Source organism: Sorex fumeus, unplaced genomic scaffold (assembly GCF_029834395.1).
Source record: "Sorex fumeus unplaced genomic scaffold, SorFum_2.1 ptg000125l, whole genome shotgun sequence".
NCBI lineage: Eukaryota > Metazoa > Chordata > Mammalia > Eulipotyphla > Soricidae > Sorex > Sorex fumeus.
The window spans coordinates 2,356,076-2,379,247 of NW_026606182.1; the positions used below are offsets into that span (position 1 = coordinate 2,356,076).

At 61.6% G+C, this 23,172-nt stretch overlaps 3 protein-coding genes across 3 annotated transcripts in view; 2 read left to right on the plus strand and 1 right to left on the minus strand.

Annotated features, from left to right (window-relative positions):
* Window positions 1–11,640, minus strand: part of LGALS2 (galectin 2) — a 28,158-nt gene extending 16,518 nt beyond the window's left edge. The window contains exon 1 of the mRNA XM_056137467.1: window positions 11,511–11,640. Coding sequence (XP_055993442.1) covers window positions 11,511–11,640 — 130 coding nt within the window. The remainder of the gene's footprint in view (window positions 1–11,510) is intronic.
* The window catches only part of LGALS1 (galectin 1), a 125,668-nt gene that overhangs the window by 63,125 nt on the left and 39,371 nt on the right, over window positions 1–23,172 (plus strand). The window lies entirely within an intron of this gene.
* Window positions 11,858–23,172, plus strand: part of GGA1 (golgi associated, gamma adaptin ear containing, ARF binding protein 1) — a 119,471-nt gene continuing 108,156 nt past the window's right edge. The window contains exons 1-17 of the mRNA XM_056137578.1: window positions 11,858–12,089; window positions 14,158–14,242; window positions 14,741–14,816; window positions 15,774–15,872; window positions 16,212–16,335; window positions 16,535–16,641; window positions 16,886–16,966; window positions 17,951–18,091; window positions 18,370–18,451; window positions 18,862–18,966; window positions 19,249–19,401; window positions 20,073–20,137; window positions 20,218–20,384; window positions 20,488–20,681; window positions 21,003–21,172; window positions 21,274–21,384; window positions 21,466–21,576. Coding sequence (XP_055993553.1) covers window positions 12,047–12,089; window positions 14,158–14,242; window positions 14,741–14,816; window positions 15,774–15,872; window positions 16,212–16,335; window positions 16,535–16,641; window positions 16,886–16,966; window positions 17,951–18,091; window positions 18,370–18,451; window positions 18,862–18,966; window positions 19,249–19,401; window positions 20,073–20,137; window positions 20,218–20,384; window positions 20,488–20,681; window positions 21,003–21,172; window positions 21,274–21,384; window positions 21,466–21,576 — 1,914 coding nt within the window. The 5' untranslated portion in view covers window positions 11,858–12,046. The remainder of the gene's footprint in view (window positions 12,090–14,157; window positions 14,243–14,740; window positions 14,817–15,773; window positions 15,873–16,211; window positions 16,336–16,534; window positions 16,642–16,885; window positions 16,967–17,950; window positions 18,092–18,369; window positions 18,452–18,861; window positions 18,967–19,248; window positions 19,402–20,072; window positions 20,138–20,217; window positions 20,385–20,487; window positions 20,682–21,002; window positions 21,173–21,273; window positions 21,385–21,465; window positions 21,577–23,172) is intronic.

Sequence of the window (23,172 nt, forward strand, 5' to 3'; positions counted from 1 at the left end):
TCTGCCTGCACGTAAGCGGCCCAGCTCCAGGGCTGGTCTTGAAGAGTGCCACAGCCGAGACGACCTGGCCAGGCCTGGACTCCGCGGGCCCAGATCTCGGGGGTCTTCTCAGTGTGGGGGCAGACAGCCGCATTGGAAGCCCAGATCCACACCCGAACCCCACCTCCGTCTGCATATGAGGAGCCTCGGCTGGGTGAATCGACCCAGCGCCACAGGCCTGGAGCACGCTGTGGCCTTAGGACACGTCCAAATTTCACAGGACGGACAGGCCGGGAGGAGCACAGCAAATTAGGTGGGAAAGTTGCATTGGAAGCTCAGGGAACTAAAACAACGGCACAGAAGGCCTCGGATCGTGGCTTTATTTATAGCACAGCGGGTAGGGCGTTCGCCTTACAAGCGGCCAACATGGCTGACCCGAGTTCGATTCCTCCGCCCCTCTCGGAGAGCCCGGCAAGCTACCGAGAGTATCTCGCCCACACGGCAGAGCCTGGCAAACTCCCCGTGACGTATTCGATATGCCAGACACAGTAACAACAAAGTCTCCAATGGAGACCTTACTGGGCCCGCTCGAGCAAATCGACGATCAACGGGAGGGCCTTTACCTTTACCTTTATTATTATTATTTTGTTTTGCTTTTTGGGTCACACCCAGCGATGCACAGGGGTTACTCCTGGCTCATGCACTCAGGAATGACTCCTGGTGGTGCTCAGGGGACGCTGTGGGATGCTGGGAATCAAACCCCGGTTAGCTGCGTGCAAGGCAAACGCCCTCCCCGCTGTGCTGTCGCTCCAGCCCCTCGGACCATGGGCTTCAGTAACACCATTGTGAAATATATGTTGTAACGAGCACTATAAAGTAAATGATTTTGCGCCAGCTAAAGGGACTGGCTGAAGGGGTAAGTGGGGGAACTGGGGACTAGGATGGAGGGACAGTCACACTGGGTTTGGGGTTGGAACATAAATACGCAAAATAAGTGTATTATGAACAACTTTGTAGGTCAAGGTGCTTAAATAAAGTTTCAGACTTTAAAAAGCATTGAAGAGGGGCTGGAGCGATAGCACAGCGGGAAGGGCTTTTTTCTTGCACGCGGCCGACCCGGGTTCGATTCCCAGCATCCCATAGGGTCCCCCGAGCACTGCCAGGAGTAATTCCTGAGTGCAGAGCCAGGAGGAACCCCTGAGCATTGCTGGGTGTAATCCCCCAAAAAAGTTTATAGCCAAGGGGCCAAAGAGATTGCACAGCGGGTGGGGCACTTGCCTTGCACGAAGACATCCCAGGTTTGATCTTCAGCCACACATGGTCCCTGAGGCTTGTTACTTGATGTTACTGAGTTCACCAGGAGTGGTCCCTGGTCATCCATCGGTGCACCCACCCATTCACCCATCCCCCCCCTTTTTTTTTGCTTTTTGGGTCACACCCGGCAATGCTCAGGGGTTACTCCTGGCTCTGTGCTCAGGAATTACTCCTGGAGGTGCTCAGGGGACTCTACGGGATGCTGAGATTCAAACCCGGGTTGGCCGCATGCAAGGCAAATGCCCTGCCCGCTGTGCTATCGCTCCAGCCCCCATTCCCCCTTTCTCTATCCAGCATTGTACACTTTAAATAGCACATGCCAGGCTGAAGCAATAGTACAGCGGGGAGGGTGTTTGCCTTGCACGCAGCCGACCCGGGTTCAATTCCCAGCATCCCATGTGGTCCCCTGGGCACTGCCGGGAGTAATTCCTGAGTGCAGAGCCAGAAGGAACCCCTGAACATTGCTGGGTGTGACCCAAAAAGTCAAATAAATAAATAAATAGCACATGCCTTTCACCTCAAGAAATAAAGCCATGAAAACTTGAAAATCAGTTTCCGGGCTGGAGAGAAAGCACCGCAGGTAGGGTTCAACACCCAGCACCCTATACACTTCTCCAGCCATGCCAGGAGTGAGTCTTGAGTGCAGAGCCAGGAATAAGCCCTGAGCACTGCTGGGTGTGGCCCAAAAACCAAAACTAACACCCCCCCCCCAAAAAAAAAAACATCAGAGCTTTCCTGGCGCTCATAATAGTAATTTATTTCACTTATTTTCCTTTGAAACTCCACTTGGAATCTGGGTTCCAGCCACAGACGTTTTGAGGTGGTTTCCAGAAGGGTGATTGGAGAAAGAATCTGCCTCCTCCTACTGGCCGCCGGCAGAATGATCTGAACTTGGAAGAAAATTTACACAGGCCTGTGATTAAAAACAAGAACCAAACAGAAGGGAAGATAAATACTTAAAAAGTGCAGGGGGCTGGGGGCTGGAGCGATAGCACAGCGGGGAGGGTGTTGGCCTTGCACGCGGCCGACCCGGGTTCGATTCCCAGCATCCCATAGGGTCCCCTGAGAACCACCAGGAGTAATTTCTGAGTGCATGAGCCAGGAGTAGTCCTCGTGTGTTGCCGGGTGTGACCCAGAAAAAAGGTACAGGGGGGCCGGAAGCCCCATTTAGGATGCGGGGCGGGGGGGACTATCGTTCTGACCTCTGATCGTTCCTTTCTAAAAGCTACTTTCTGTTCCACCTACAGCTTTCAGAAAATCTGCTGCTAGTCGACAGTTAGGTTGCTTGTAATTTGAGACTATTCTTTTTTTGGGGGGGGGCACTGGGTTTGGGGGCATACCCCCTGCTATTCCGGGAGCTTTGTCTGCATGTGGCTGGGATAACTTCCGGAGGCGCTCAGAAGTTCATGCAGTGTTAGAGTCAGTTCTGGGTCTTCTGCACGCAAAGCATGACTTTCCAGCCTTGGAGCTATTTTTTTTTTCTTTTTGGGTCACACCCAGCGATGCTCAGGGTTTCCTTCTGGCTCAGCACTCAGGAATTACTCCTGACAGTGCTCGGGGGACCACATGGGATGCCGGGGATCGAACCCAGGTTGGTCCCTGTACAAGGCAAAAACCCTACCTGCTGTACTATTGTTCCAATCCTTGAAGCAATTTTTTTTTTTTGCTTTTTGGGTCACACCCAGCAATGCACAGGGGTTTGGCTCATGCACTTAGGAATTACTTCTGGTGGTGCTGGGGGACCACATGGGATGCTGAAAAATGAATCCAGGTCGACCGGTCAACCATGTGCAAGGCAAATGCCCTACCCGCTGTGCTATTGTTGAAGCAATTTTTGAGCAATCTCCTGGCCTCTCATCTGGGACTTTTACAAAGCTGCAACATTGCCCTTAAATATAGTCCTTGGGATAAGCTGTCATGATTTCCAGCCCCAAAACTACACACACACACACACACACACACACACACACACTCACACACTCTTTAAAGGCGTGTTAAATAGTTAATAAAAAACATCTCATTGCTCTGACGGTGGTCGGGGGAACTCCCCTATTGTTCCCAAACTGCAATTGTACCAAAACACACTTGCAAGTTTTGCGACTTTATATTCCATAAAAGCTTAGGTTCGGGGCTGGAGAGATAGCACAGCGGGTAGGGCGTTTGCCTTGCACGCGGCCGACCTGGATTTGATTCCCAGCATCCCAGAGGGTCCCCTGAGCACCGCCAGGAGTAACTCCTGAGCACAGAGCCAGGAGGAACCCCTGTGCATTGCCGGGTGTGACCCAAAAAAAGCAAAAAAAAAAAAAAAAAGCTTAGGTTCACCTGGTCCTGAAGTAGAAGGCTTTTTTTTTTTTTTAATTCTGGGCACCTGTCAAAGGAAAAAAAAAATACTGAAAAGCTCTCAGCAGGATAAAAGATTTCAAAGATTCCTTTCAGCTCCAGAATTCTCCAGCACTGAGCACGCCCTGACCCCCTCACCCGCAGCATCTGAGACTCTGATAGAAAGACCAGGAAGTCCTTTCTTGGAGCCGACCCAAGTCTTTCCTGCTGCCCTTGGAATTTAGGTGGGGCTCTGGAAACAAAGTGCCAGTGTGGGAGACCCAGGGCGGGGAGGGGAAATCAATGATCTGCTGAGATAAGCTTTTGGGGGGGGGGGAGGCGAGAGAAGGGGTGGATCTGATTGACCCAGTCTAGGCTTATAAAGCTGAGGGACTCTCCCAGGGTCATAGTCAAGTCACTACTTGGGCTTCTTCCTGTTATCTCTGATCTACAACACACACACCCTCACCCCCACGCCCCACCCCACCGCAGCCAAGAGTGCCCAGGTGACATCCTCGCATGGAATCTCCCGGATTCCTAAAGGATTTGCTAAGAAGTGGAATTCATGCCCAATTCAATCAGCTGAATATTCAGTGGCTGAATAAATAGCAGTACTCCGGGGCAGGAGCGATAGCACAGCGGGTAGGGCGTTTGCCTTGCACGCAGTCCACCCGGGTTCGATTCCCAGCATCCCATATGGTCCCCTGAGTACAGAGCCAGGAGTAACCCCTGTGCATTGCCAGGTGTGACCCAAAAAGAAAAAAAAAATGCTTCGCAGGCAGCATGCTTCGGCTCCCTGCCCGAGGGCAGCTCCCCACCCCTCACCCCGCCCCCAGGTGGCCGCAGCTCCTAGAACGTTCCCGACCTTCCCGACCCAAGGGCGCCTTCTGCGCCCGGCTCATTGCTCTCCCCGCCCCGCTCCGACCTGAAATTAGAGCGTTCGTTTAGGAGTTTATTTGTTGACGAAAACGTAATTGCCGTGAGGGCGATGTCTGCATCGCCAACCTTGCATCCCGGGTCACGGGACTTGGCACCGGCAGGGACGCGCGGTAATGACTGTCCCAAGGGGAACCTCGGACTCAAAATTAGGTCGCCCGCTCGCAAGTCCTAGAGCACATGAATGAAGGGGACGCCTCGCCAACCAGCCAATCAGCGGAGGTGATATTTGCATACCGTCTTCTGATTGGCGGGGTCTGGAGGCCCTTGTCTCCTCCCAGCCAATGTGGTGAGGGTATTGGTATCGGTCTCTGAGGCCACACCTACAGCCACGAAGAGCGTTTGACCATCTGGTAAAGGAGGGTATCGGGGGCTGCGGGGGTGGGGGGGGGGATGCGGAATGGAGGGTCCGCGGTGGGAGGGGGTCACACACCAGCCTCTTCCTGCACCAGCGAGCCTGATGCACCTGAGCACCCAGAATCGGGAGATCCTCCACACTGGGAGGGTCTCCTCTTAGCCCCTTGGAGAGCCGGAGCAGGTCCTGGGATCCCCTAATGTACAGGGTAAGGATAACTTTGCACTGTGGGTGGGTTTGTTTGGCTGGCTGGTTCTGTGGGGCCATGCCCGGCGGTGCTCCAGGGCTACTCCTGGTTCTACACTCCGGAATTACTCCTGGCGGTGCTCCGGGGATCACATGGGATGCTGGAGATGGAACAGAACCTGAGTTGGCCGCGTGCAGGACAAGCGCCCTCCTGACTGTACCACCTCTCCGGGCTGTGCACTGTGATTTCCTGAGACAAATCCCCTCCCTTCTCTGAGAGTCCCGGATTAATAGGAGGGTGCGCCAGAAACTGCATTTTTCATTAACTCCCATGGGTGGGGGCGGGGGGGGGGCACCAGGAATCGAACCCATGAAGGTTGTGTGCAAGGCAAGTGTCTCAAGCTCTGTACTATCTCTCCGGCCCCAAAGACTAAATTTTAATACTTTTTTGGGGGGTGTGGAGGGACGCACTTGGCCACACTTACTCCTGGTTCTGTGCTCAAGGATCACTCTGAGCATTACTCGAAGAATCACATATAGTGCTGGGGATTTAAGCAGGGTTGACGGCATGCAAGGCAAGCACTTTACCCACTGCACTATCTGAATTTAAATACTTTCTCATCTTGTTGAACTAAACTCACTGACCACTCATCTTTTTTTTCCCCCCAAACCTTGTAGTTCTGATTAAGAAACTGAAGCTCCCCTGAGCCCTGCATCAGTGCCCTGGGCCAGCGTTGTTCTCTCCTTCAGAGCATCACCTGGAATTGGTGCTCCCAGATCCAAGCCCAGTCTTTGGGTGAAGACACTTAAACTTGAGTTCAGTCTTATTAGCTGACCACAGACCCTTTGCACTTGCTCTTCTGTCCACCCAGACCCTTTGCTTATATCTGACTCCCACTCAGGGTCAGCGCCCGGGGGAAGACATTCCCTCTCCTACCCTGAGTTCTTCTTGGGCTGGACAAGCAAAGAAATCAATAACAGATAGACGAGTGACTACGGTGCTTGCCTTGCATGTGACCAAACTGGGCTTGATCCCTGGCATCTCATATGGTCCCCTGAGCCTGCCAGGATTGATGCCTGAATGCAGAGCCAGGAGTTACCCCTTGAGCACTGCTGGGTCTGGTCCCAAAACAACAAAAATCAGATAGATGAGTAGGAGAAAAGGACCCAATTAATGAATATGGGTATGAATATGGATAGTGAATAGCTGTTAGCATTGTAGCATTGTCCTCATCAATTTGCTCATCAATTTGCTCGAGCAGGCAACAGTAACATCTCCATTGTGAGACTTGTTACTGTTTTTTTTTTTTTGGGGGGGGTCACACCTGGCGATGCACAGGAGTTACTCCTGGTTCATGCACTCAGAAATTACTCCTGGCGGTGCTCAGGGGACCATATGGGATGCTGGGAATCGAACCTAGGTCGGCTGCATGCAAGGCCAACGCCCTACCCGCTGTGCTGTTGCTCCAGCCCCAGAGACTTGTTACTGTTTTTTGGCATATCGAATAGGCCACAGGGAGCTTGCCAGGCTCTGCCGTGCGGGCGGGATACACTCGGTAGCTTGCCGGGCTCTCCGAGAGGGATGGAGGAATCGAACCTGGGTCAGCCGTGTGCAAGGCAAACGCCCTACCCGCTATGTCTGTAAATTCAAAAGGAAATCAAATATGATGGAGGAGGGGGTGTTAGCACCTATATAATGAGAAACAGGATGGAGGTTGGGGTGGGAATGGGGGTTCAGGAGAGGGAAACTTTGCATCAGAAGAAATGGCTCCATGCGACCAAGTTTGCCTCTGGACTTTCGCTCTGCCTGAAGAGCGTTTTTTTTTTTTTTCTGATAACAAAGGTTATTTCTGGAGCCGTGTCTAAATTTAGGTACCCTCCATTCTTTACGGTTGTACTAAGTTAGTCCGCGGATCTTCGGGCCCACAGCCCTTGACCTTCACCCCACTCACTCAGGTGACACTGGAAACAGCCTGTCTGCTCATTTCCTGAATGTTGATCCAAATCCACTGAAAGGTCAGCTTCTATGTGCGGACCTGGGACACCGCCCACCGGCTCTGGGATTGGTCAGCTTCTATGTTCTCGGTCCGCCGGCCACCAATCACTTCCCTGCTCTGGACCTCCAAATTCTCCTCCCTCAAACAGGGATAGAAAAATGCTGGGGAGCTGGCTTAAAGGACTGGGGCGTGTGCGTCACGTCCGGGAGACCCCGAGTTCCATCCCCAGCATCACACGCTCACCCCAGGACCAACTTCTGGCTCCCCCGAGCAATGTTGGGCATCAAAGCATCAACCGGAGGCTGGAATGTTCGGACATTGACCCATCTGGCTTGGTTGACTGAGTATCACCTGGATGACCTCCAGGTCCTCGATCATTACTGGAAGCCGCTCCCCACCAAATAATAAATTAAAAAATAAATTAAATCGGGAGAAAGATCCCAATTCTGGGAATCGCCGGATGAGTAGAGGAGCTGGTGATGGCCATGGTCCTCGATGTCCCCCACCTTCCCACACAAGGGGCCAGCCTGGAGGAGAGATGTGAACACTGGAGTCTGGCTGGGGTCCTAGGATGTCAACTTGTTCCCCAGACCTTCTAGAATCCCCCCAGGAAAGATTCAAGTGTCCTCCCACAGGTCTCCCCAAATGCAATCCCCATGTCTTCTCTTGCCCCAACCTCATGATCACCCACTCATTATTTTTCTTTTTGGTCTTTTGGGTCACACTCGGTGATGCTCAGGGGTTCCTCCTGACTCTGCACTCAGGAATCACTCCTGGTGGTGCTCGGGGGACCCGATGGGATGCCTGGGATTGAACCCGGGTCAGCCGCATGCAAGGCAAATGCCTTACCTGCTGTGCTATCACTCTGGTCTCCGTGTACCTATTCTTACAGATTTACAGGGATTGGGGTCGAGGCTGACGTCCCCAGAGGTCAGCCTGGGTTAACAGGCTCTAGTTGCTTTGAAGTGCCGTGAGGACTGGGGCTGGAATAATAGTACAGCCGGGAGGGTGCTTGTCTTGCACACAGCCAACCCAGGTTTGATCCCCGGCACCCCATATCGGATCCCTGTGCCCACCAGCAGTGATCCCTGAGTGTAGGCAGAGCCAGGAGTAAGCCCTGAACGTCACCGGATGTGGCCACAAACATAAGCCCAAAACAGTGTGCTTTGTAGAGGGGCCAGAAAGATAGTATGGTGGGTAGGATGTTTTCCTTGCATGTACCCCACCCAGGCTCAATCCCCGGGATCCCATACGGTCTCGAGTACTGCCAAGAGTAATTACAAGTAATCCCTGAGCATTACTGGGCGTGACCCAAAAACCAAAATATGCCAAAGAGACGGGGAGGATGCTCCCGTTGCATATGGCTTACCCTGGTTTGACCCTCAGCACCCCATCTGTTCCCCTGAGCATTGTCAGAAGGGATCCCTGAGCACAAAGCCAGGAGTAAACCCTGAATACCTCCAGTGTAGAAAAAGAAATAAAAAAGACTCACAAAGGAAACCTCAAAAAAAATAAATAGTCACACCAAGGGACTGGAGGTTAAAATGCTTGTCATGTTTGTGGCTGACCCTGGCACGACATATGGTCCCCGAGCACTGAAAGGAATGAACCCTGAGTACAGAACTAGGAGCTGGTATGATCCCCCAAACCAAAACTACCCCCCCAAGAACTCCTGCCAGCCCATAGTCGCCCTAAAAGCCACACAGGAAATGGGGTTTCATTTCACTGTAATAATTCATTTCAGTAATAAAAGAAAGCGAGCAAAGAGTTTCCCAGTACATATTATGTTGCAGCTTTTACTGAGGAATACAGTAAACAGGATACACTGTGCTGTATCATTTTAACGGCCTGCGGGGCAGAATTCCGAAAGTGACCCCAGGGGGCTGAATTGGTTGAGTTTCAAGGGGGAAAGTGACCGCGCTCCACCCCTGGCTCTCCCAGACGAGGTCACTGCGGTTCTCAAAGGCGAATCGAGGTCGTTGGTCAGGGCGGCTGCCCAGAGGAATCGGATCCTCCAGATTCCAGAATCAGATTCCCGCAAATTCTGTGCCTTTATAAAAGCCCAGGGTTGCTGGAGACGCCGCCACCGGCAGGTTCCCCGGCCGACCACCAGGCGGCGATAGAGAGTAACCGGTCGGGGCAAGGCGGTTTCCCTTGCGGTCCCTGGTCTTGACGTCACTAGGCTGATCCCCGGTACCAGGTCAAGATCTGCCCAAAACTGGGGAGCTGGAGAGACAGTCCAGCGGTTCGGGCGCTGCCTTCCACGCGACTGACCCCGGTCAGCTGACCCGGGTCCTCCCCCGATCCCCATACGTTCCCAGGACCGCCAGGAATACAGTCCCTGTATTGCTACTCTGGGTGTGACCTCCAAAATAAAAATTTAAAATTTTAGCCCTCCCGTTGATCGTCGATTTGCTCGAGCGGGCCCAGTAACGTCTCCATTGGAGACTTTGTTGTTACTGTGTCTGGCATATCGAATACTCTCGGTAGCTTGCCGGGCTCTCCGAGAGGGGTGGAGGAATCGAACTCCAAAATAAAATTAAAGAACTCCAAAATAAAATAAAATAAAATAAAAGAACTCCAAAATAAAATAAAAATAAAATCAAATTTACCTCCAAAATAAAATTAAAGAAAAAAAGTTGCTTTGCCCTCCCTGATTTCAGTCCACCAGGAGCTGTGCGCTGGGCCCACTTCCTTCTCTTTGTGCTGTACCCATCTGTGATCAAGGTTTTCCTGCAAGCCTGCAGGACACAAAGCCAGGAAGCCGGGTGCGTTTCTGCCAACAGTTAATGAGTTACAAACACTGGACACCAAAAACGATGAAAACAATAAGGTCCGAGACTCTTTAAAACCAGATGAAAGGACCAAGTGATCGGTAGATAACTCCGTACTTTATTGTATTCATACACACGCATCATTTTTAAATATCGCACCTGCTCATACCATGACAGTTTTCAATTACTAATGGTAAGTACAGGTGGGGGCCAAATTCTACGTGGCCAGTGGTACAGCAGGGCAGGGCATCTGCCTTGCAGCAGCCGACCCAGGTTCAATCCCCAGCATCCCATATGGTTCCCTGAGCACCACCAGGAGTAATTTCTGAGTGCAGTGTCAGGAGTAACCCTTGAGCATCACTGGGTGTGACCCAAAAAAGCAAAAAAAACCAAAAAGAAGTCAGGACTTTTGGGGAAGGGAGTGATAGCCCAGCCGGTAATGCAGTTGTATCGCATGCCTCGAGGCTAGGTTTGATCCCCAGAACCCCATATAGTCCCCTAAGCACCGCCAGAAGTGGTCTGAGCCCAGAGCCAGGCATAAGCCCTGAGCACCCCTGAGTGACCCAAAAGCCAAAAGAAAAAAAAAAGGGTTTGAAAGTTTGGGGGCCACACCCACTGGAGACTAAACCCACCCTCTGCCCCTCAGGTGTTCTTCTAACTGGTAAATCACCACCCTCAAAACTACCCTCTTGGGACTGGAGCAATAGCACAGCGGGTAGGGCGTTTGCCTTACATGCGACCAACCTAAGTTCGATTCCCAGCAACCCATATGGTCCCCCGAGCACCGCCAGGACTAACTCCTGAGTGCAGAGCCAGGAGGAACCCCTGAGCATCGCCGGATGTGACCCAAAAAGCAAAAAAAAAAAAAAAAAAAAAAAAAGACTTTCCTCTTCTCAGAATCCTGCATGAGATTTCAGATCTATTTCTATTCGCATGTAATCTGGAAATTCATTTCAAACAGCTGCCCCTCTGGGGCACCGTGTGCTACTTTCTGAAAAAGAAATTGTCAGTTATTTCCTCCCCTTACCCCTTACCCATGAGGGTCCCTGGCAACCAGCAGAAACCCTCCCCTGGCCGTCTGTGGGTTTACCCCATCAGGGATCGTCCCTGATGATGCTCAGGGGGCAATACACGGTGCCAGGTACGGACCCGGGTCACCTGCGTGCAAGGCCAGCGCCTTACCCGCCAGCTCCCCAGGCAGGGCAAATAGCTTGAGCTCGGATCAGTGATTTCCTTCAACTCCTGGACCAGGAATAGCTTTTATCCTCCGCAGATTTACAAGGAGAAACCAGACCGTCTTTTTTCCCGCTAAGAGCACCGTCTCGCTCTTTGGCAACACCTGCCTCAGCCTTCCGTCCATTCTGAGCTGGGGGCGGGCGTGGAGGCTTCTTTGTGTGGCAGATGTCAGACCTGGCCTCGAGCCCCTAGGGCCGCAGAGAAGGGCAGAGGCCGAGTTGCAGCAATGACTGCAGGATGCATGCGCGGGCACCCAGCCCCTGCCTCTTGCGCAATCTCAGGAGAAGCAATCATCTGGCTCCTGCGTGTGAAGTGGGGAGTGACTAGATTCATGTGCGAGGCCTGGGCCGTGTGCAAAGCCCCAGACAGCCTTCTGCGCTCAGCACAACTTCGCGGACCGGTCGTTTCTCTCACCGCCGGCTGCCGACGTCAGGGCCCCTTTAAGAGCCCCTCCCTCTTCGGCAGCCGAGCGGAAGCGCCTGGTCGGCGCGCCCCGGAAGTGCTCCCGGATCCCCGGAAGTGACCCCGCGCCCCTCACAAACATGGCCGCCGCGCGCGCTCCCGGAAGCGGTCACGCGCCCCTCCGTGACGACGCGGAACGGGCGAGCGCGTCCCCGGGGGCGGGTTTCCATAGCGCCGCCCTCGGCCCCCGGCCCCTCCGCGTCCTGTCCCGCCGCAGCGCCGTGAACGAGGGAGGCCGGCGGCGGGGAGGGGGCGGGACCGCCCGCGACGGACGACGACGTAGCGCGCCGCCGCCGGGGGGCGGGGCCGGGGCGCGGGCGGCGCTCTAGGCGCGCCCGCGCGCGACTCGATGGTCCCCGGCGGTCAGGTGCGCCGCTCCCGCGCGTCGGGGCGGACGTTGCCCCTTTAATCGGCCGAGGGCGGCGCCGGGGAGTCCCGCGAGAGCGGCGGGGGCGGGGGGCGGCGCCGAGCCGGGGGTCCCGCGGCCGATGGAGCCCGCCATGGAGCCGGAGACGCTGGAGGCGCGAATCAGTGAGTGTCCAGGAGGGGCGCGGGCCGGACCGGAACCGGAACCGGGGGGACGAGGCGGGCCCCGGGCCGGCGGGGGCGGGCTGCGGGGGGCGCCCCCTCCTCACGCCCCGCCCCCGGCCCGGGAGGGGCGGCGCCCCGAGCCCCCGACTCCCCTCCGTGCGACCCCCGGGGAGGAGGGGCCGCGCGGCGCCCCGCCACGCGCCCCCAGGCCCAGCGCCCCCCCACCTACCTTCCTTGGGGCGGGGGGCGCACGCGCGTGGCCCTCGGGGGACGCCGACCCCCTGACCCCGGGTCCCCGCGTCCCCCGCGGACCGCAGAGGTGGACACTAAGTCAGGGTCCCCCGAGCTGGCCTGCCTGACCCCTGGAACTCCGGGGTCCCTCCCCCGACCCTGCAGTCTCAAAGGCCCGGGAGTCAGTTAGGGTTCTCTCGCTAGACGCCCCCAGACCCTGGGCGACCCCCCACCCGGGTCCCGGGTCCTCAGACGCGGCTTCCTGCCGCGGAGGCCCTGGGCCACGCAGCAGCTCGCACCCGGGGGGCTTCCCCGACTCCCCCCTGCGCTGCCCTCGGCCCAGGCGGCGGCCCTGGGCGCTCCCACGGGCCCTGGCGGCCCCTAGGGGCCCTTTGATTCCGGTCCTGGGCAGACCTGGACCCTGATCCCGCGCTCCTGGGAGGCCTCCGGCCGGGCTGGCCCAGGAAGGGGTGGCCAGGAGGCCCCTGCGGCCACCAGGGCTGTTCTGGAATGCCCCAAGTGTGGGCCCTGCCCTGCCCTGGAGGTCAGCGTCTGGGGGGTGGGGAGGGGGGTGGACCCGAGGCTGCCTGGGAGCTCCTTTGAGGGTCACTGGCAGGCCCCCGGGGGTGCCGGTGTGGAGGCCCTCCCCTGAAGCCCCTCCCTCCGGCTTTGAGTAGAGGGGGTCCACCTGTCACTGGGGACGGGGAAGATGGTCCGGCCCCCCCATGCAGGGGACACATGCAGGGGACACATGGGGGACACACGAGCTGTCTCGTGATGCCTTGACCTTCCCCCCGGACCCTGACTCAGGCGCTCCCCAGAGCCCGCATCTGTCTCCTCTGGGTCATGCGCCCACACTGGAGGGAACTTCCTGTTTTAGGGTCCACCCACTGCTGCCCAGAGCTGATGGACCGCGGGGTCCCATCTGCCTGCTCCGCCTGGGGTCCCCCAGGCGGGGACTCCTGGAGCCAGCCCTACTAACCCTGGACATGGGGGCAGTTCCTCGGCCCCCCTTGGGGGCTGGCAGGAGTTTCGTGTCCCGGGGTCTGGGGGTCTCTGTGGAACTCGGGCCAATTTGTACTGGCCTGGTGGGCCTGGGTTTTGTCTGCTCTGTGCTGCGTGGGGCTTTCTGGAATCTGCGGGAGAGGAAGGAGCAGCCTTCGGGCACTGACTGGGTCCCAGGGCTCGTACCCCCTCCACAGCAGGGGCCCCAGACGGACCTGCCGTGTCGCCACAGTGGGACGCCCCCTCCCATAGCCCCACTTCCCTGTCTCGGACCACAGTTGTCCCTGAACTTGGGACCCGCAAAGCCAGGCCCCCCTGCCCCCTGCCAGGATGTAGTCAGGATGGGATCTGAGTGTCACAGGAGAGAGCTGACCCAGTGGGCTTCCTGGAGGAAGCGGCAGCTGAGCTGTTCCTGAGGGAGAAGAGCTGCCTGGCCCCCCAGCCCCCAGGGAAGGCCACAGTCCCACCCCCACCCTCCTGCCCTGCCCGCAGCTCGGTGGCCACACTCGCCTCCTTGGCCACGGAGCCGAGCGCTTTCGAGACCTCGAGACCTTGCCCGGTCGCCTCCTCCAGGCAGCCGTTCGTGGCTCCGAGATCCTCCTTCCTGGACCCAGCCCGGACGGGGCAAGCTGTGTAGGGGGGGTTCTTTTCCTGCGCGGGGAGGGGGCACCCTCTGGGCAGGTCCCCAGGAATTAGTTTTGGACGCAGCGTGGGGGCGGGGTGGCGCGAGGAGTCAGGGCTGGGCTCTGAGCAGGTCCCCCAGAGCCGGTCCACAGCAAGAAGCAGTGAGGACTCAGCCCTGCCCCCTGCTCACCCCGACTCTCCCCTGCAGACAAGGCCACCAACCCCCTGAACAAGGAGCTGAACTGGGCGGGCATCAACGGCTTCTGCGAGCAGCTCAACGAGGACTTCGAGGGGTACGAGTCCCCCTGCACGGCCCATGGGCCTCAGGGAGGTGCCGGCCGGGTGCTCAGACCCTCAGCACTCGGTCCCGGGGTCACAGAGCAGAGTAGCCCTGAGCTGGCTCTGGCCCTGCAGGGGGACCCCAGGAGACACTCTGGGGGCCCCCAAAGTGGGGGTCTCCACATGCCCAACAGGATGGGAGGGGGAACCTGGGCTTAGACCCACACGTTGGGGGGCCCCGGGTCAGCTGAGCCCTGGGCGGGGCTGGCACTAGGGAGTCTCGGCTCCATGGTGCTCCCCCCGGGAGGCCGGGCAGGGCCAGGGTGCTCCCTCGGCCTGTCTCGAGGCCCTGTGCCCAGGGCCCCCCTCGTGGGTCAGGGGCTCAGGCTCCAGCCTGCCCAAGACGCCCACCTGCCTCCCACCCTCCCTGCTTGGCCTTGGGGTCTCACCCTGCCGGGCCCCCCGGGACAGCTCCTGGGGCTCCCGCCATCCGCTCGTCCTCTCTCCCGCAGGCCTCCCCTGGCCACTCGGCTGCTGGCGCACAAGATCCAGTCCCCACAGGAGTGGGAGGCCGTGCAGGCTCTGACGGTGAGGCGTGGCGGCACCCTGCAGGGCCCGCGGGCACGGAGCCAGGGTAGCCTAGAACGGGGCCAGCCCCCCAGGACCCCCCCAAGCCAGCGTCCAGCCCCCTGCCCCCACAGGAGTTAGGCCTCTTGGACCAGAGCGATAGTATAACGGGTAGGGCATTTGCCTTGCACACGGCCGATCCGGGTTCGATCCCCAGCATCCTGTAGGGTCCCCCTAGCACCGCCAGGAGTGATTCCTGAGTGCAGAGCCAGCAGTCAGCCCTGAGTATCGCCGGGTGTGACCCAAAAGAAAAAAAAAAGGCAGGCCTCTTGTTGGTAGGAGGGGCCTTTGGACCCCCACCCCTGTCTGCAGTGAGGCGCAGGCCCACTTCTGCGGGGGGCCCTGGGTGGGCCAGTGCAGGCCGGCTGGCGACCTGTCTGTCCCTGTGCACGGCGGTCTCCACGGAGCTGATGTCGCTCAGGCGAGCCAGGTGGTCCTGTCGGAATTGCGCGCCTGTGCGTGTGTGTCCCCCCAAATCCTAGTTCCGGGGTCACACAGCTCCGGCACTGAGGGGGAGGGCCAAGGCGGTCCCTGCCCGCGGGGGGCCGTGGAAGGTCCATATGGGGACAGGGGCTGAGCCGGAGCACAGCGGGGAGGGCGCAGGCCTTGCACACGGCGCACCCGGGTTCGAGCCCCTGCCTCTCTGAGGGTCCCCCTCGCCTGTCAGGAGTGAGCCCCGAGTAGCGCCACGCGTGACCCTCGAGGAGTAAAGGCGACGCAGGCGTGTCGCCGAGCAGCCCCGGGGCCCCATCGCCCGCCCTGTTCCCCGGGGAGTGCGGGGTCTCCCGGGCCTCTGTGACCTCGGGACCCTCTTCCCTCCCTCTCCTGCCCACCCCTGGGGCCGGTCCCCGGCCGAGATGCAGGAGGACGGCCGCCGCCCGGCCCGCGCGGGGTCCCCTCACCCCCCACCTCACGCAGGTGCTGGAGACGTGCATGAAGAGCTGCGGCAAGAGGTTCCACGACGAGGTGGGCAAGTTCCGCTTCCTCAACGAGCTCATCAAGGTGGTGTCGCCCAAGGTGGGTGCCCGGCCCGCCGGAGCCCCCCTCCCCCTCGAGGTGCCAGGGCGCGGGCGCAGTCGCCCCTCCCCACGCCCCTTCCCCCCAGCCGGCCACTCCTCCCTCCTGGGGTCCAGCCAGAGGGGTCCACGGGCAGCCGGGCCCCATGCTTCACAGGCCACCACAGTCACCCCCACTTCTGGGGGAAACTGAGGCCCACAGGGCCGGCACAGTGAGCGCCCCCAAGCCAGGGGGCGAGCTTGGTCAGCACCAAGCTGGTTGGAGGCTCGTGGGGGTCCCCCTAGGGCGAAGGGAGGCGGCGCAGTCCGACCCGCCTGTCTTCTCTCCCCGTGCCCCAAGTACCAGGGCTCGCGCACGTCGGAGAAGGTGAAGAACAAGGTCCTGGAGCTGCTGTACAGCTGGACGGTCGGGCTGCCCCAGGAGGCCAAGATCGCAGAGGCCTACCAGATGCTGAAGAAGCAGGGTGAGCCCGCGGCCCCAGCTGTTGTGGGGGGTGAGGAGGTGGGTCGGGGTCACACTTCCGTGCGGGGGGGCCCCAAAGCGGTGCCTAGCCGGTCTCCCCCAGGAGCAGATCCCCCGGCCGCCCACTGGGTCCGGAGCCAGCGAGCGGGCTGAGAGAGCCTGCCACCACCCCCACGGCCTGCCCACCCCCCTCTCCCCAGGGATCGTGAAGGCGGACCCCAAGCTCCCGGATGACGCCGTCACCGCCTTCGCCCTCCCTCCCCCTCGGCCCAAGAATGTCATCTTCGAGGACGAGGAGAAATCCAAGGTGAGGCCCCCGCGGGCCGGGTGCAGAGGGGATGCCCCGCGCCCCTGTGGAGAAGCACGGCGGCTTCGGGCCTTTCCCCCTCCGGGGGCCCCCCAAGTGCACAAAGGCAAGATGAAGAGTCAGCCCCAGGGGTGAGAGAAAGTAGGGGCCTTGCACGGAGGCCGCTTTCCTGGAGGGTGACCTCCTGAGCTGCCCCTGCTGGGGGTCAGGGCACCCCGAGTCAGTGCCCCCTCTGTGCCCCCAGATGCTGGCGCGCCTGCTGAAGAGCTCGCACCCCGAGGACCTCCGCGCCGCCAACAAGCTCATCAAGGACATGGTGCAGGAGGTGATGCCCGCCGGGAGCCGGGGTGCCGGGGTGGGGGGGCCCCCCCGCCGCTGAGCACGCCGCCCGGGTCTGCCTTTACCTGGCGGACTGGCTCTCCCGTCCCAGTCGGAAGCAGTCAGGCCTTACTCTGAGGGACTCACTCCCTGTGGCACTCGGGCCTGTGTGGTGCCAGGGACCACACCAGGCCTGCGTCTGCACACGCGCGCTCTGCATTTGTGGAGAAGGATGGTGCAGGCATCAGTGCACACCCAGGCCTCAGTGCCTAGACGAGCACTCTCTGGGCCAGAGGGCGCTCGCCTTGCATGCAGAGGACCTGGGTACATCCCCAGCACGCCATAGGGTCCCCTGAGCACCATCAGGAGTGAGTCCTGAGTGTTGCCGGGTGTGACTGCAGAGACTGCAGCCCCAGGACAGGAGGGGGTGGGGGGGAGAGGTAGGGGTGGTCCTGCTTTGTCTGAGGATAAGCTGTGGGCTCGAGGGGCAGGCGAAAGTCGTGGTGTGTGTGTGTGTGTGTGTGTGTGTGTGTGTGTGTGTGTGTATCCCCCAGACCCCTTTAGGATGTTAGTGGGAAGCCGGGTGGACAGCAGCCCGCGGTCCCCCTGTGCCTCTCCAGGCCTGAGTCCCGGCCCTGACGGCTTACGGGCTGTACCCTGTCGCTTCTCACACATAAGGGGGCGCAGTGCCCAGGCTCCTGCCTGCAAAGGACTCTGAGCTCCGAGCCCTGTCTCAGCCGGGGCCTCCTGTCGTTGGGCACAGAGGCCACTCGGAGGGTCAGGTCCCCGGGGCAGGGCCCTGTGGGCGGGCTCCAGCTGGGGTCCCTGCGCCTCCCCGACGCCGAGGCCCGGCGCAGAGGTCCGTCAGTGGCTGGAGGACGGCTGCCCAGCTGGCCGAAGGTGGCCCGGGCCGGCCGCGGCCGCTCGCGCCCCTGGAGGTCCGTCTCGGCGCGCCCCGTCTCTGACAGCGGCTGTGCCGATGCCTCCGCAGGACCAGAAGCGGATGGAGAAGATCTCCAAGCGGGTGAGCGCCATCGAGGAGGTGAACAACAACGTCAAGCTGCTCACCGAGATGGTGATGAACCACAGCCAGGGCGGCGGGGCGGCGCAGAGCAGCGAGGAGCTGATGAAGGTGCGGCCGCCCCGCCCCCGGGCCCGCTTGGCCCCGCCCCCTGCGTGTAGCCCCGCCCGCGTGCCCCTTGGCCACGCCCCCTGGCCAGACTGGCTCCTCATTGTGGCCCTGCCCCTGGGCCCGCCCCCTGCGTGTAGCCCCGCCCATGTGCCCCTTGGCCACGCCCCCTGGCCAGACTGGCTCCTCATTGTGGCCCTGCCCCTGGGCCCGCCCCCTGCGTGTAGCCCCGCCCCCTGGCCCTGCTGTCCTGATCCCCGCGGCCCACTCACTACCTCCAGGAGTTGTACCAGCGCTGCGAGCGGATGCGACCCACCCTCTTCCGTTTGGCCAGCGACACAGAGGACAACGATGAGGCTTTAGGTGAGACCCCGGGAGAGGCCCTATTCCACCGTCCCCCAGCCCCCACCCCAGGTCCTAGGTCCTCCTCGGTCCCTGAGGTGCAGTTGGTAGGAGCCGCCGCTAGGGGCCGCCCCGTGCCTCCTGACCTTGGCTCTCTGGAGGAGGGAGAGGGAGGACCTGCAGGGGAGGAGCGCGGCAGGACGCAGGTCCCTTCCTGTCACCAGGCCCACAGGGGCAGCGAGCCGGGTGCCGCCTCCCCAAGCGCCACTCAGCCCCCCCCCCATGCTCTGAGCACTGGGCCTGAGTGGGGGCAGAGTGGGGAGTGAGCGGGAAGAGCCGGCAGGCCTGAGGCATCAGGGGTCTGGCCCTGGGGCCCGAGTCCCCCCACCCCTGCACCCCGTGGCCCTCAGCCTGCCCCCTGCCTGTTCCAGCGGAGATCCTGCAGGCCAACGACAGCCTCACGCAGGCCATCAACCTGTACAAGCAGCTGGTGCGGGGCGAGGAGGTGAACGGCGAGACGGCCGGGCCCATCCCCGGTGAGCGGCGGGCTCAGGGCCGCTGTGCTCCTCCCCTTTCCTTTCCTCTCCCTCTCCTCCCTCCTCTCTCTTCCGCTTCTTCTCTCTTTCCTATTCCTTTATTCTCCTCTCTCTCTCTTTCTCTCTCTCTCTCTCTCTCTCTCTCACTGGGGACTGGCCCTGGAGGTGGAGCCTGCACAGAGCTTCCAAGGGCAGAGGTGGGACGGGAGGGTCTGGTCTCCGGGACGGAAGTGGGGCGCTTGGCTCCCCACGCCCCCCAGCATGGCCTCTCTCCTCCCCCAGGCAGCTCCTCTGCCCTGTTGGACCTGTCAGGCCTGGACCTGCCTCCCGCGGGCACCCCCTGCCCCGCCGTGCCCACCCGCTCCTCCGACCCCAGCAGCCCGGAGCAGCCCAGCGCCTCCGTCTCCCTGTTGGACGACGAGCTCATGGCCCTGGGTGAGGGGGCGACTGTGCAGGGAGGCTTGGGGAGGGGGCAGCGGGCAGGGCAGCAGGCCCATGGACAGTAACGCACAGAGACGGTAGGACGGCCCAGGGTTCGGTGGGACAGCGCACAGGGGACAGTGTGAAGGCCCAGGGGACAGTGTGGAGGAAGCCAGGGGCCTGTGATGGCAGGCAGGGCACACTGGGACAGCGCATAGGGTCAGCCTGGCACCGGCTTCCTGGCCCTGGTGTCTAGGGGAACTGGGAAGTCTCAGGAACTCTCGAAAAGTCCTGAAGTCAGAGCTGCCCAGGCACGTGGCACTGTTCCCCTCACCCAGAGGACGGAGCACCGGGGGCCCACAGTGGTCCTGGCGGGGAGCGGGCTAAGGGCCCTTGGGGAGAGTCATCTGTGGGCTCCAGCCTCATCCCCGAGAGCAGCCGCGTGTGAGCTGCCCTGAGAGGACCCTCCTGCGGGTGCCGGGCACGGGAAGCCACACCCTGCAGGGTGCTGGGCAGTCCCTGTCACCTGCACACCGCTGCTCGGGGGCCCCCGTAGTCCCCTGCTGTTCTCTGGGCCCCTCCTCCCATCCTTAGCAGTGGGGCTGCCCAGGAGGACGGCAGGGGGGAGGCCCCGGCCAGCACTGCCCCGCTGCTGAGGGCGAGGCGTCCCTGTCCCGCACCCGCAGGCCTGAGTGACCCCACGCCGCCCACTGGTCCCAGCCTGGACGGTGCCGGCTGGTACAGCTTCCAGGTAGGGTGGCCGGCGGGGGGTCGGTGTCGGGGAGAGCCCCCCGCCCCTCCGTCGGGACTCACCCACCCTCTGCTGCACAGTCCTCCGAGGGCCCCGAAGCCCCCGGCCCGACCCCTGTGCCCGATGCGGCCAGCAAGGCCCCCGCACCGCCCCCCGCTCCGGCCAGCAGCGGCCTGGATGACCTGGACCTCCTGGGGAAGACCCTCCTGCAGCAGTCGCTGCCCCCTGAGGCCCAGCAAGTGCGATGGTGAGGCCCGCGTGTGGGCGGGGACCCCCCAGCAGCGGAGGGAGGGACACCGGCAGCTGGCGAGGGTCCCCGAGTAACCCGCCCCTCCCCGCCCTGGCTGCAGGGAGAGGCCACAGCCGGCCCCGCGCCTCACGCTCCGGGATCTGCAGAACAAGGGCAGTAGCGGCGCCCCCAGCGCCGGGCCCCCTGGGCCCCTCCACTCCGGCTCCCCTGAGCCCGCGGGACCCCCGCAGCAGCCCGCGGCGCCTGAGCTCTCGCTGGCCCACGTCACGGTGCCCCTGGAGTCCATCAAGCCCAGTGAGTGGGGACAGTGCAGTCCTGGCCACGACAGCGTGGGGAGGGGCTGGAGTGATAGCACAGCGGGGAGGGCGTTTGCCTTGCACGCAGCCTACTCGGGTTCGATTCCCGGCATCCCATAGGGTCCCCCGAGCAGCTCCAGGAGGGATTCCTGAGCGCAGAGCCAGGAGGAACCCCTAAGCATTGCTGGGTGCGACCCAAAAAGCAAAAGAAAGACACAGTGTGGGGTGCCCCTGTGCCCCCCGGTTTTCCAGTGGCGGGTGGGGGCCCCGCGAGCAGCCGGGGAGCCGGCCCAGCGCCCTCGCCCTTGCGTGCCCGCAGGCAGCGTCCTGCCGGTGACCGTGTACGACCAGCATGGCTTCCGCGTCCTCTTCCACTTCGCGCGTGACCCGCTGCCCGGCCGGGCCGACCTGCTCGTGGTGGTGGTCTCCATGCTGAGCACGGCCCCGCAGCCCATCCGCAACATCGTGTTCCAGTCGGCCGTGCCCAAGGCAAGCCCGGGTGCGGGGTGGGGGGAGCCAGGGTAGGGGCCCGGGGTGGGTGCCCAGGGCAGTCCCGAGCAGCCCCGAGCTCACCGCTGTCCCCGCCGCAGGCCATGAAGGTGAAGCTGCAGCCGCCATCCGGCACCGAGCTGCCTGCCTTCAACCCTATCGTCCACCCCTCGGCCATCACCCAGGTCCTGCTCCTCGCCAACCCCCAGAAGGTAAGAGGCGCGGCGGGGGGCGGGCGCGGGGGGTGCGGGGAGGCCCCCCCGACGCCCCCCTGACCCTCCTGCCCCCCGCAGGAGAAGGTCCGTCTGCGCTACAAGCTGCTGTTCACCATGGGCGAGCGGACCTTCACGGAGATGGGCGACGTGGACCAGTTCCCCCCGCCCGACACCTGGGGCAGCCTCTAGGCCGGGGGCGGCGGGGGCCCAGCGAGCCGGGGGGGCGCCCGCGGGGGCCAGGAAGACCCTGCGTCCCCACTGCCGCCCCCCATCCGGTGCTTCTCCCTCCTGTGGCCCCCAAGGGACTCGGTGCCACCACCCGCCCAGCGAGAGGCCGAGGGGGCCCCTGGTGGGAACCTGATGGGAGCCTGGAGGCAGGACCGCCGGGTGCCCCCGCGGGACTTGGGGTCCGGGGAGAAGCTTGGTCGCGGGCAGCCCGGCCCCCTCGGGGTGCGGCCGGCCCTGCCTGTCTCTGATGCCTTACGGGAAGGCCCAGCCATAGCGGGGGGCCGGCAGGGGGCTGGCACTGCCCGCACCCCGTCTTTGCACTCTGGTGTGTGGTTTGACTCTTTGCTTTCCTTGCGCAGGGGCGGCTCTGAGGTCCTGTCTCGGGGCGCCCAGGACGGGGGAGGGGGTCCCACCTCCTCCCTCCCCAGCCCCCGGAATGCGGGGGCCCACACTGCTCTTCTCGCTCCGAGTGGGGGGATCGGCGAGCGTGAGAACAGGAGTATTTATGGAAATAAACGTCCTTTTTCCTGGAGCGCTGCTCTGTGGCCCTTCCCGGGCGGCGGGGCCCCACAGCGGGGGGTGGGGTGCGGCACTGCAGCCTCCCCGGGGCCGGGTCACATGCTGCTGTGCCCCTGGCCTGGCTCGGGGGCCCGTGGCTGCTGGGGGGTCCAGGGCACCCCAGCCTGTGTGGACAGAGCAGCAGCACGCCTCGCTGCGTCCTCCCCTGGCCAGCCCGCAACCGGGCCGCAACACAGACTGGAGGGCCTGGCTCTGGGGCTCCTGCTACAGAGGGCGCCTGGAGCTGGGCACTGAGCCCTGATTCCACAGGGGAACTGCATGTAACAGGTGTGCACACTTGGGCCTGTCTCCTCACGCACTCGAGGCCTCTCCTCTCTCACAGTCGGGGCATCTGGGCATCTCCCCTCCCACTCGGGGCGTCTCCCCTCCCACTTGGGGTGTCTCCTCATGGGGGAGCCTTCTGTCACAGCTGTGGTCTGGAGTGACAGACGGGGCAACCCTTTCAAGTCCCCCCTTCAGCCTCAAACACTACCCCAGGACCAGGGGTCTGTGGGGTTCCCTGTACCCCACCTTTCTCTTCCTCAGATGAGCTTCTGAAGGCCTTGGGGGTGCAGCCTGGGGGCCTGGAGACTCAGTCCCTGCCTGGAGCCTCCCCCTGGGCAGGGCAGCCAAGGCTGCTGTTTGTGTTGTGTTTTGTCTTGTTGGGGGTGGGTTGCAACGGGCTCAGTGCTTACTCCTGGCTCAGTGCTCAGGGGCCACTCCTGGTGGTGCTTGCGGGACCCTGTGGGGTGCCGGGGAGGGACCCCAGGTCGGCTGTGTGCAAGGCAAGTGCCCTCCCCGCTGTCCTGTTGCTCCGGCCCCTGAGCCAAGCCCTGCTGACCATAACTCCCCTCGGGGGTCCCGGGAGCTGGCAGCTGCGCCCTGGCCGACGCTTTCTCCTGGGTCCTGCTGGGCCCTGTAACGGGGTGGAGGCCCCTCAGACCTCAACAGTCCTGGGGGGTGGGCAGGATGGAAGCTCGGGGGACCAGTCTCTGAGTC